Source organism: Artibeus jamaicensis, unplaced genomic scaffold, assembly GCF_021234435.1.
Source record: "Artibeus jamaicensis isolate MK-2021 breed Jamaican fruit bat unplaced genomic scaffold, CSHL_Jam_final scaffold_378, whole genome shotgun sequence".
NCBI lineage: Eukaryota > Metazoa > Chordata > Mammalia > Chiroptera > Phyllostomidae > Artibeus > Artibeus jamaicensis.
Window position 1 is genome coordinate 516,635 of NW_026522044.1, and position 13,839 is coordinate 530,473.

The 13,839-nt window shown below is 39.6% G+C and overlaps 1 protein-coding gene across 2 annotated transcripts in view; it reads right to left on the bottom strand.

The window, feature by feature from the left end:
- Positions 1-13,839, bottom strand: part of DOCK11 (dedicator of cytokinesis 11) — a 198,562-nt gene that overhangs the window by 147,500 nt on the left and 37,223 nt on the right. For both annotated transcript variants that reach the window (XM_037146004.2, XM_037146003.2), the window contains exons 2-6: positions 4,850-4,966; positions 4,676-4,765; positions 4,174-4,256; positions 2,543-2,612; positions 1,854-1,949 (exon numbers count right to left, since the gene is read on the bottom strand). In XM_037146004.2, the coding sequence (XP_037001899.2) occupies positions 1,854-1,949; positions 2,543-2,612; positions 4,174-4,256; positions 4,676-4,765; positions 4,850-4,966 (456 nt within the window). The remainder of the gene's footprint in view (positions 1-1,853; positions 1,950-2,542; positions 2,613-4,173; positions 4,257-4,675; positions 4,766-4,849; positions 4,967-13,839) is intronic.

The following is a 13,839-nucleotide window of genomic DNA, read 5'->3' on the forward strand; positions in this document are numbered from 1 at the left end:
TATTTCTTTATCTCCCCAATTTGGCAGCTTCCCAGTGTTTGTTTCTATGTATTACGTAGAGCTGCTTTGACTCCCTGTCTTAGTAATGTGGCCTATTGTAGAAAAGTGCACCTGTAAGTTGTATGGGGTAAAAACTTAGGTAGTCACCAAGGTGGGTTAACCCATGTCACCACTCTGTGGTTCTGTGTATGGGAGGGCTCAGAGAGGGGACAATGCTGCTACCTGGCCTCTGGAATTTTGTCCATGAGGAAGTTGTCTCCTGGCATTTGTCCTGACACCAGACACTTCATTTTCTCCCTGTATGCCACTTGTGCCTTTTCAGCTGCTGCCCTGGTGCTGAAGCCCAGAGGAAGTAAGTCTGCATAAGTCCTAAATCCGCGGTGGGCCCTTTAAGAGGAGACCCCTGAGAATCCTGCACTTTCTTCCACCATCCCAACCACCACTGATTTTTACAGCCAGAAGTTATGGGGACTTATTATCCTGGTGCTGGAACCCTGGGCTGGGTGGTCTGGTGTGGGGCTGGGATCCCCCTCACTCCCGAGGCATCCCTCTTGATTTTTATCCACCACACGTGGGTGTGGGACCACCTGTTCCACATCTCCGCCCCTCCTACCTGTCTGGATAATTGTGAGTTCTTTAATTCCTTGGTTGTCAGACTTCCATACACAGTTCAATTTTCTGACCATTCTGGGTGATATTTGTTTTGTAGTGTAGTTGCAGTTTTTGCTGTGGTTGTGCAAAGAGGCGAGCTGTATTTACCTACACACCTCCAACTTGAACAAAAATATCCCCTCCCTTACCTTCGGAACATAATGTCTCTTCAAAGCCTCCCAAACAAAGATAACTTCATGTCTAAGACATTCAGAGCCCTGCACAATTTAAACTCTCTGTTTCTACCTTTATCACAAACTCACTATATTCTGACCAAACTTAAAAAAAACTCTCTAGTTCTGACAGTACTAATGTACTGCTCTATGTAGTAGTTACTTTGGTATGTTTCTTACCTAGCTAGTCTAAAAGTTACCAGACGCAAGAGACCTCATCTTACATAACCATATATTTTCCCTTGACGCATTACATTTATTTCCACATAGAAACCTTGGCCAGAGGAGAGAGGAGTTGAGGGGCTGGATAAAAGAGATGAAGGGATTAAGGAGTACAAATTGATAGTTATAAAATAGTCATGGTGGTAGAAAGTACAGCATAGGGAATATAGTGAATAATACTGTAATGTCTATGAATGGTGCCACGTGAGTGCTGGAAATATCAGGAGGAACACTTTGTAAAGTATATGACTGTCTAACTACTATGCCAGGAGTATCAAACTCATTTTCTCCGGGGGCCACATCGGCCTCATGGTTGCCTTCAAAGGGCTGAAATAATTTAAGACTGTGTCAATGTAACTATTACTTAACTGTTAAGAAGTTGAAATCACATTCAGACCTTCGAAGGCAACCACCAAGCTGATGTGGCCCCTGGTGAAAATGAGTTTGACACCCCCGCCCTATGCTGTACACCTGAAACTAATACAAAATAATATTAAATGTAAAGTGTAATTGAAAAGTAAAAGAAACGTTCATGTACTTTTGTGTCAAAGCAATTCTTTATTCCACTGGCACCCTTTTTCAACTTCCTGATTCAGAAGATAATAATTATGTTCCTTTAAAAAGTTATACTTCTAAATTCATCCTGAGGTTTCGGATTTTTAAAATTCCACACATATGTGAGAATCCTCTCATTAAAGATATTTTTGCTAGGGTCCATTGTAAAATTCTTAAAAAGGAAATATTCTTTCCAAACAGGCTACTCATAAGAATATCATTAAAATATGAAATACTGTAACTACTTCTTACCTTCATGGTAACTGTGATGGTGCTATTTACATTCGCTTTATGCAACCAGCCTTGTTTTATCACACCACCTTTCTGAGAACATAAAGATGATGAATCCTGAAAAGAGCAAAAACCATCAGTGAAACAACAGCCAGGCATCTAATCAGACACTGGGAGGCCCAGCCCCAGTTTTGAATTAAAGCATAAAGTTCCCCTCCCTCTGCAAAGATGCCTAATTTCCCTTGAAATTGTCAGTAACTGAATGAAAGGCTCTGTGCTATGCACATAGTAGGCACTCAATATTTACTTAATCATACGAGCTGTCATCTGGGAAAGTCTTCTGCATTATGTAAACAGGCAAATTGCCCCTCAAAATGTCACAAACATCCGGGCCATCTGTCCCTTGAGGGATCTATCAGGCAGGAGAGTCCAGATGAATCACCAAACCACATGCGCAGTGTGGGAAAAGCTACTCCACAAGCATATCCAACAGGTGGAAAAACATGTCTATATACAAATCATAGCACATTTCAACTGGTTTTTTCCTCGACTCCACTTGGGAATGCAACAACTTTTTTAATTTTTAAAAAAACACTCATTAGTTTGAAAATTGGCCACAGATCATTCAAAACCAATTGTTTTCCTCCTCTTAAGGAAATCTGTCTCAGAAGTGACCTTGAAGAAACCAATGCAGTGGCCCCAATCTTTACCTCATCTTTCTCACAGTCCTCGTCAATTTCAAATACATGATTGGGAATCTTTTCTGGCCTCAGAGATTTGCTGAAAATGCAAGAGAATTGTCTTAGGCACTGAGAAGAACAGATAAAATAAAACAAAACAAGATCAACAGGCTTGTTTCTTTCACAACCAAGAAAATGCCAAGACTTGAAGAGGAGAGATTCTTTTCTCCCTTCCAAACTCAGATTCTGCCCTCTGACTAAACTTACACTCCCCCTTTATATAAAGGACTCCCACATGTGCAGCCGGCAGCAAAGATATAACTAAGCCCAGATACTTTGTCAGAGAAGGGCATCGTCAAGGAATGTGTGCCAGAGCTGTTACTGGTGGTAGAACCGTATCTTTTTCTAGGTGGAAAAGCAACCTAGTGTAATTCAAGCTCTTTCATCTGTTTGATGTATGACCTTGGATTGGTCATCTTAGAACTCAGTTTTACAGGGCATCTTTAGGACTCATTTTTCTCTTTTGGGAAAGGGCTTTGAAAACTAAAAGGCTACACAACCCTGGCCAGGTTGCTCAGTTGGTTGGAGCGTCTTCCCATACACCCAAAGGTTACAGGTTTGCTCCCTATTCAGAGTAGATACGTAGGTTGCAGGTTTAATTCCAGGTCAGGGAGCATACAGGAGGCAACCAATTGATTTTTCTCTCATATTCATGTATCAGTGTTTCTCTCCCCTCCTCTCTCCCCGCTTCCTCTCTCTCTCTAAAAATATAACATATCCTCAGGTAAGGATGTTTTTTTCAAATCTGTTTTCTAAAACAGGCTAAAAAAAAACCATATTTCTCCTAACCTTTATCTGAAGCTATCCTCTGAGGTTGGTAGTGCTATGGATAAGAAAAGGAAGAAAAGCAAAAGCCCTGACTGGTGTAGCTCAGCAGATTGAGCGCAGGTCTGCAAACCAGAGGATTGCGGTTCAATTCCCAGTCAGGGCACATGCCTGGGTTGCAAGCCAGTTCCCAGCAGGGGATGCACTAGAGGCAACCATACATCGATGTTTCTCTCCCTCTCTCCTCCCCCTCTAAAGATGATAGATAGATAGATAGATAGATAGATAGATAGATAGATAGATAGATAGATAGATAGATAAATATTTTTTTTAAAAAGGAAAAGGAAGAAAAGTGAGACCTCAAACACAGTGAGTAGCCTAAAATCACCTCTAGCTAGTACGCGGTAGAAATAAGATTGAACCCTGACAGTCTGGCTCCTGGACCAGTGTGCTCACAGCGGCCCTTCAACTTAATGGGAAGAGATGTACTTCTGTCAAAAGATATCTGGAGTCATCAAATTGAGCCAAATATCTTTGAGCTTTTTCATTGACACCACTGGACAATGCTCACTATAGTATGCAGAGTCAAATAAAGATGACTTTATGGTCAATATAGATACATCAAAGCCAAAAAGTGAACTTGTACATTTCGGAAAGAATTTCAGTGAGCAAAGTTAAAACATTCAGTTACCACAAATACTGCATTTATGAAATATGCTGTTTGAGGTTTTTTCTGTATCATAAATTATAACTAAGAAGTTTCACAGGTGGTTAAAAAAAAGGTAAAATGTTTAATAATTCTCCTTTTCAAGGCTTCCCTTGAATTCTGGACTTACCATGGTAACATTCGAAAGTCCCCAGAGAATTCTTCGTATTTGTAGTTTACTACATGCCAATCTGTGCTGTAGGTTTTAATACACTGAAAGAAAAGAGGAAATCTGTAACTTTACATATAGGAAAAGTAGACATATAGCCACTTTTTAAAAGTTTGGCAATAAGCTGACCGACTTCCAAAAATCACTTGAGAATGTTGGTACTTGGATCTTCCTTTGGGGATTAGGGGGTATTGAGCCTCCCTAAATGAATTGGCAGCCATAAATGCCATTTCTTATGCTCTCTTGAACACTGAATCCAAGTGCAGATGATATTCAAATCCAAAAGAAAAAGAGTAAGAACACATGCTACTTGTGACAGTATTTAAGCTGTAACCTCTATATCACATCATATACACTTCTTATGTAGATCAGTTAAAGTGACCGCAATTTTATTTTCCATTTACACTAAAGGAAGAATATTTTAAATATATGATGAATGTTCTTCTGTGGCCTTTGATCTTACTTCTTTGACAAACAGACTCTGGGCCCTTTTCTCAGCATCTTCTGGTACAGTGGACTGTACTGTTCTGCGCTGACGACTTATCACTGAGATCTGGAAGACAAGAAACATTCTTACTTTAAGAACTGGCTTGGCAAATGCAGGGTTTTTTCCTTAAAAAACAGCTTATGAACTCACAGATATATCTTCCATTGGAAACATAAGCAGGTCTCTGAGAGGGTCACTGTAAATCTGGGTTTTTCTTTGGGTGATAACATTCTCATAGTCCAAAGGCTCAACAACTTTAGTCTTCTCCTTAATAAGAGACAAAAACAAAGTTAATATGGTTAAACTCATAAGAGGTAAGTTTCTCCCCATGTGCTAAAGACAAACTGTTTCACAAAAGAAAGGATTACAAATGGTAATAAGCACTTAAAGGACACACTTCTCAGGAGAAATATTCTCCACAACTAAATACACACCAAGCATACACACATGCACAGACCTCTCTGCTAATAAGAATTAGGGAGAGATGGCACTGTATTCGGCTTATCCTTGTGTCTTCTACAGACTTACTAAATTTAAAGTAAAACAAAAAATGGTATATTTCATCCCAGCGGTTGTGGTTCAGTGGATTGAGTGCCAGCCTGCAAACCAAAGGGCTGCTGGTTCAATTCCCAGTCAGGGCACACGCCTGGGTTGCACGCCAGGTCCCCAGTAGGGGGCACACAAGAAGCAACCATCCATTGATGTTTCTCTCCCTCTCTTTCTCCCTCCCTTCCCCTCTCTCTGAAAATAAGTAAATAAAATCTTTTTTAAAATTTTAAAGTGCTATATTTGGAAGCCTAGCAATTGATATTTACTGAATATTCATTATTTATTGGGTAACTGCAGGGGAGGAAGTTTCAACATTCATGTGACCGCTCAGTAACAGGCATACTGTCTAACGGGTATATCGAAGTTCCAGCATTGCTGGGGCAAGCACAGGTATTATAGATGCTTGATCCAGTGGTCAGGGTAGAAAAGGGTGAGTTCCAGGTGGCAAAGTTGGTGGATCCCTGTTGAATTTCCCAGTGACCTGACCATTGATAGTGGGGCCCTAGCCTAAATGTAATGTTACAAGGAGCAGGGTCAGTGACTCTGAGAAATCTAGAATATGATTTATTAATAAGAGTGCTAACAGCATTTACTGAACCCTTTGTATAAGCACCATGTCAAGTGCTTTCTCTGTATTTTCTCATGTTATACTCACAATAACACTTTGAAATAGGTTTAATCTCTGTCCTCAGATGAGGAAATCCTGAAATCAATTCTGGTAAAGTACCTTGCCCATCTTCGGGGCTAGAATTCAAACCTCTGTAGATGTGCTGTTCTTTCCACTTCTGGTAACCTTTCCTCCCCTTCCTATCATCTTTTCCTTCTCTGAACTCACCAGGATGTGATATACCATCAATTTTATCTCTCTGCCTATCTAAGAACAGTGATTATCCCTTACTAGCTCACTGCCATAATCCCAGCACCTAGAACATTCACTAATTCTTCAATGAACTTTGAGATATTCAGATTAAACCTGAGCCACATCTCAATACAGTAAGCTAAACCAAGGTGGATATATTAGTGATTTTCAATAGTATTTTACTTGAATTAAATTACTTTACTTAAAAATTTTATAATATAATCCTGGCTGGTGTAGCTCAGTGTATTGAGCACAGGCCTGCAAACCAAAGGGTCACCAGCTCAATTCTCAGTCAGGGCACATGCCTGGGTTACGGGCCAGGTCCCCCCAGTAGGGGACGCACGAGAGGCAACCATACATTGATGTCTCTCTCCCTCCCTCCCTTCCCCGTCTGTAAAAATAAATAAAATCTTTTAAAAACATTTATAATGCAAACTGTATAAAGAAAACTTGAATTTAAGATATATGAAAACATCATACTGAATGAATTTAACATATATTAAAACTTAATACTGGGAGCGAAAGGGAAATAAAGGGACTAAATGGTAATAGAAACAGCACAATAAAAATAAAACTCAAAAAAGATATATTCACAAAATAAAACATCATTTTGGATTAGGGGTTATATTTACATTTGCATACACAGTATCTGAGGCAGTAGGCAGTACAATGTACCCACATAATCCTTTGATAATGATTTTTATAACTTGATTCCCACTTAAGTCACAGCTATATCGCATATCTGAAAGGTATCTCAGAGCTTCCTCTGTAAGTTGACATGGAAAGATTAGAGTGTACCACTCTAACCAGTGAGAATCAGTGTTCAACAAGTCTAAAAGACTCTAACAAAAACAGTATGGAAGTTCTTCCAGAAACTAAACACAGAACTACCATATGATCCAGCAATCCCACTTCTGAGTCTATATCCAAAGAAAACAAAATCACTATCTCAAAGATATCATCTGCACTCCCATGATCATTACAACCCTATTCACAATAGCCAAGACATGGAAACAACTAAGTGTCCATCTACAGATGAATGGATAAACAAATGTCTCACACACACACAATGGAATATTATTCAGCCACAAGAATGGAGAAATCCTGCCATTTGTGACAATACTGGTAAATCCAGAAGGCCTTGTGCTAAATGAAATAAGCCAGACAAAGAAAGACGAATACTATATGCTACCACTGAGACAGGCCAGTAAGCTAGGACAAGTGAATTAGGGAAACTGAGGCAGGCGGCTGAACAAAACTGACAGAGCAATCACTTCCTAGAGATAACATCTAGGCCTCAGTTGCATTTCAGCTCCAGCCCCAGAAAAGCATCAAAACCAGATGGGTGATGCCAGGACCAGTTACAATGTCTAATAACCCCCTGCCCTGGCACTAACCAATCAGCAGAGACCGTGACCCTGAAAGGCCACACCTAGAGAGCTGATGGATATTCTTCTGAGACCCTCCCCTGAGAGCTCCCCTAAGGTTCCTGCCTACAAGAGAGAGATTAAAAACTAAGACAAAAAACCCAGCACTCTCCTTCTGGGGAGCAGCCAGTACCATTCCCTTCCCCTTCTTCTTCCCCCACAGGCACGCATCTCCTGAACTGTAAGGGACCCCACACGAGCTGTCCCAGGCTGATCCCCTGAACCTGTCCCCAAGGCCCCTTTTCTCTGACTTCCCAGTGAGCTAAGGCAACCCCACCTGGGCTCTCCTGTTGCTTCTGTGGTTGAGCCCTTCCTTGTTTCACTGTCTCCAGCTCTCATAAACATACCCTTATAATCACCTGGATTGGTGTTTTGAAATCTTTCCTGCACGAATTCAAGAACCCACACAACTACACCTGCTGGCCCTGGACAGACCCACTCAGGGCCAGATCGTTGTCCGGTAACATCACTTACATAAGGAATCTAAAAAAAGATAGAATGGCAGCTGACAGGGGCAGAGTGATGGAAAATGCAGAGATGTTGGTTGAAGACTTTCAGTTATAAGATGAATTAAGTTCTGAGGATTGAATGTACAGCACACTGACTACAGTCTACTTTTAAGTTGCTAAGAGAGTACATCTTAGAAGTTTTCACCATACACACAAAAAAGGTAACTATGCTGTGATGGATGTACTGACTGTGATAATCATTTCACAATGTGTATGTATATTAATCACATTGTATACTCTAAATATGTACATTTTAAATTTTTCAATTATTCTTGAAAAAAGCTGGGGGAAACAATCCTAACAAATATATACTTCATTTCATGTCCTAAATTTGGATTTGTAGAACCATGAGTCAAATCAAGCAGATCACCCCTATCATGTTTGTGAGTACTCATGAAAAATTGGTCAAAATAGAAAAAAAAAATCCTGTTTGGGGACCTCAGAGATTTCCTAATAGAAAAAGTGGACTGCACTGTGTCACATGTACCATATTCTCATGCATCTAAGTGAAAGGAAACTGCAACTGCAGCTTCCGGCTGTAACACTCAAACTCTGATCAATTTCTCAGAGAAGTTAAGTGAATAAAGTCCCATGTAAGAAGGCAAGCCTTAGGCACTGGAAATAATTTCAAAGTCTTGCCTTTTAGGCCAACCATCCTCCTAATACCTATTGCAAAAACAGTCCTCAAATTTCAATGTTTAACCTGTTGAATTATCATCTATTAATCTCTCCATACAATAATTTCACAGGTACCTTCTCCAAGAAACTTTGAAAAAGAAAAAAAAAAAAAGAAAATGTTCCTTCCGCATTGTAATGTAGCTAACAACATGGAAAAGCATTATGTCAAAATGAATCACTTCTTTAAATGCACAGCATATGCCTTCTAAAAATGAAACTCACAGTTCCCCCTGTGTTTTGAAAGCCATATATTCATGTTATACAATACAAGGTTTCACATTTCATTTAAAACTGATTAAACTGAGCATTCTGGGTTTTCATTTGTACTTCCCTGGTCAGGGCTCAACTGCCGAAAAGGTTGAGGTGGCTATTCTGGGTCCTACAAAACTTCCCCTAATGGAAGATGTAGGCCTGTGAATCTGAACTCATCTTTAAAGATGAAAAAGAGGAGGGGCTGAGCCACCACCATCCTCACCCTACCCCTGCGTCCAATCCCCATTTTTAACTCCACCCTTTTCCCAGGCATTAAAAGCAGAATTCAAACTAGCAGTGGGAGGGGCTACAGGGGGAGTCAGTCTCAAAGAACTGAACCCTCCATTTCCCTTGCAGTAGGATTCTTATAACTCTATTGGTATCTAAGCAAGGAAAACCTCTGACTTTTTGAATTATGATTTAATGGTGAACCTGCCCTTCGGTCTAGAACATATCCCTTATCTAACTTCCTTATTTATCATTTTATTATTAGACTTATTATTAGGGGTACCATAAATAAAGCTTCTACCACACATAAAAAGGGTCATTCTCTCAGGTTTTCCCTTCCTCCCACTCTGTACACAGACTGGCCTAAAAGGTGCTTTTTCACATCTCAAGAAAATTATCTTGTAATAAATGGTACTTTATAAATCCTCAAATAATAGAAAGTCCCTCCTGTGTGTGCACTGCTATACAGTTCTGTAGCAACTTTAAGTAAAATGCAAAAGTATTTATGCAATCTGGACAGAAGCAAGCACATATTTCAGAATTCTCTCTTCCTATATAGTGACAAGAAAGCCATCAACCGAAATTTGGAACCTACTCAGTTTGCACCATAGGTGGGGGCAACAATTTGCCTTTGAAAGTTTGCATTCACTGATATCCTAATCTCTCTTGCAATAACTTGCTAGTAATATTATTCAGGTTTGTTGTTGTTGTTAGCTAGAAGATCACTACCAAGTCTTAAAAAAAACACTTTTGGCCCTGGCTGGTGTAGCTCAGTGGATTGAATGCTGGCCTGTGAACCAAAGTGTCACTGGTTCAATTCCCAGTCAGGACACTTGCTTGGGTTGAGGACCAGGTCCCTAGTTGGGGGCGCAGAAGAGGGAACCACACATTGATAGTTCTCTCCCTCTTTCCTTCCCTTCCCCTCTCTCTAAAAATAAATAAATAAAATATTTGTAAAAACACTTTCGTATAATTGTCTAACCACTATCCTGTATACCTGAAACTAATACAAAATAATACTGAAGGTCAACTGTAATTGAAAAATGAAATTTAAAGAGTGAATCGCCAAAAAAACTTTCAATATACTCTCTTCCTTCTAGTTCACACAAAAAAATATTCCAGCAAACAAGGAAAATACTACCATTTCAACTTATCCATGAACAAACTGGCTGAGATGTTTAAGATCAGCCGTGTCTACATTTAGTAGCAGAACCAGGATTCAAATTCAACTCTTCCGACTCCTGATTCTCTTTCTTTTCTTAGCATGTTTCCCAAACCTGACTTATTCATATACAATCTTCAAAAATTTTGGCACATCTTCTGCACTCTCAAATTATTTCATATTTTCTTCAAACCAAATCTCTTCTTCATTGAAATACATTTATCAAAACAGTAAACTTATATCATCCCCATAAAAGAAAATACTTCAGTTTTCTTAATCTCTATTAAAATGAACTTTAAAATATCATCTCTGTCCCACAGTTTGCAATACAGTGCACTCTGCACTCTTCCAGGCTTGCTCAGGCCAAATCTAAGTGGACTTCTTCCATGTGTAAACCCTAAAACATGATTCTACAAATTGAAGTAACTTTCTGATTTCTAACATAGAGTGAAAGGGCAGACACTGAAAAAGGAAACTTATCAGTACAGATTCAGTTACAGTCTTTTCCTTGAATCACAGGAGAGGAAACAAGGATCTTAACTAGGAATTACTAACAGCATCAAGTACTTAGACTTAATGATTTTGTGGTGCTTCTTGTACATCCTGAACAAGTATGAAACCAAGCTGGTAGTCTTAATATAAAGAGGTATGTATTTATGTGCCATGTGGTTATTCACCCATCTATTTAAAAATACACAACTAGCAAGCCTATGTACGCGATCATCAAAAAATTAACCATATATTTTCAATCTCATTCAAAAAGCAATAATTGTGTGATATTTCTCTGTCAAGAATGCAAAATAAGCCTGGGTTACTTCTGCTTAGATATTTCACCCAAGGTCATTAGTTTATTGGTAGATCTTTTACTTTAGGGACAAGTTCTCCTTAAGAATTCTAACAATGTATCTTCTATGAGTCTAAAGTGAACACTGTCTTCACAGAACCCCCCTCCTGTAGCATACTGGGAGGGAGACCAAGCACACAGAAGATTTAGTGGTGGGGCAGAAGCCAACTCAAAAATCATTCTGCATCACCACCAGCATCACTGCTCAATTTACCAAATTAAATTCTAGTGCAAGAAGGAACACAGCAACAGCTGGTTTAAGAAAGATAATTATTTAGCCCAAAAGTTAGGAGCTCATTTTCACAGTATTGCTGTCAGACTACAGTTTTAGGAGCACCTGAACCTATCATTAATGAAAATAACAATCTTAGGAGAGAAGTAACATGCTCAAAAAGAGGGGGTTACTCAGTGAGTTTCTTCTTCCCATCACTTTTCTGCCTCCCTTCCTTGGGGATTTCCCCAGACCCTCTGGGGATTCAGCTCCTGTTTTGTTTCAGTGTGTAGCACAGTTTGGAGCGCTTCCTCCACCAGAGTTATCTTAAAATAACACTTCACACTCAAAATGGCCACCGGGGACTTGTAATTTCCGGTAAAGCACAAAAGAAAGTAAGTTTGGTGTAAGGCAAATTTATCAAGTTCCTACTAAGGTCCAAGCCCTGTGTTGGTGCCTGTTAATGCAGAGATGAAAAAGAATCAGACTGTACCCCGGAAAAGCTCACACAATCTAGTGAGGAGGAAAATAAACTCCAGACAGTCAAGTTGCTCACCAAAGGTATGGTAACTTAAAGCCTCACTTTGCTTCTATGATCTGTCATATTCTCTCACCGCCACATCTTGTTCCAACAAAGTGAATGCACAAGTGCTTTAGCATGCTAAAGTGTTCAGGCCCATCTATGCACATCCATATCAATCAGAAGAATTTCCCAGTATGAGTATATGTGTTCCCTGATCATTTCACTTCATCTTCTACCTTTATTGAAAAACTCCATGAGGTCAGAGACTAGATAACTGTGGAGAGTGGTGCAGGAGGATTAGGCACAGCAGAACTTAAGCTCCAACATAAATGAGAAATGTCACAAGTGTAGACTAGACATTTCTTGAGAAAGACCCCACACAGCCTGGCAACAAACCGTAACTCTATGGAACTTTTTTCATAATGTTCAAACAAACAGTATTTGACTTTGTTATGACCCTTTTTTTTCTAAAGTATACGATTACTTTCGTGAGCTCATTTCTTTCCCTCTTTCCCAATAGGAACCCCAAGTACTGAAAAAGCCTTGAATTACTATAATCTGATGATGATGCTAGTGGAGGAAAAGCCATCTTTTTAATTAGAACAACACCACTTGGCAAAATAACATGAATAGGTTTTAATGAAGACTGTTTATCAGGGCAAATGTTGGCATGAAAACCCACATACAAATTTCATTCAAGATGCTGACCTTTCTTAAAGCTAACTAAGGGGAAAAATCTTACTTCATGAGACCATTGGGTTATGCTTATTCCTAATCCACACTCTGGTTTATATTCTTCCTCTGGCAGCCCACCCACCACCAATCTCCCTCCCCTACAGCCTTTGTATTGTCTTTACTGACTATTGTGGCACTTACTCATATATAGCACAGGACTGCTTTGTGGGTAGTTTGCTCATTAGCCTCCTTAGGAGGCTTGTAATCATTTGGAGGGAGAAATAGTGTGCCTTGTGCTTTCTCTACCCCTTACATTGACCATTACTATATACAAAGTTAAGCATTTTATTTTTTAAATAAATATAACTACTTTTTTAATTTTACTTTTATTTATGTATCAGATGGGAAGGGAAGGAGAGAGGGAGAGAAATAGCAATGTATGGTTGCCCCTTGTGCGTCCCCTACTGGGAACTGGCCTGTAACCCAGGCATGTGCCCTGACTGGGAATGGAACCATGGTTGTTTGGTTCGTAGGCCTGTGCTCAATCCACTGAGCTATATACCAGCCAGGGCAGCATTTTATATTTATTATCTCACTTCTTTCAAAAACCCTGCAAAGGAAATTATTATGCCCATTTTGCAGATGAGGAAATTGAGGCTCAGGTAGATCTAATGTCACATATTAGTGGAGGTGGGATTCAAACCTGTATCTGATAGACTCCAGAGTCAGTGCCCTTAACCATGATACACATAAACCTGTGTACAATGAACTTAGAAACAAAACATTTCCCCACCCTCACTCCTACTGTGTTTCATTTCTTTGAATGGACTTTGCATTTTAGGATTTGCTAAAGCTTCCTCAAATAGCCAATCATTTTAGTCAAACTGAGATCTTGCTTTCTCATCGCCCTGAAGACGTGGAACTAGCTTACAGAGCTTCTAATGTAATTGGATAAGGAATTTTGCATTTCTAAACTGTAACTTCCAGTTTAGCATTTGCTATCGATGACTAGGGATTAGCACTTTTAGGTCTTTTACTTTGGGGGATGGAGGTGGCAGATTCAAATTCAAGTGGGTAAGGATAAAATTACAAAAAAAAAACAGTAAAATATTGTCAGCAGACTATGTCTAATCCATCTCGGTCCTCTCCACACAACCTAGAAGAGAGATATGAGAACTACAAAGCCAGAAGTTTCTGTGGCTCATGAGGGATAAGCAGCCAAG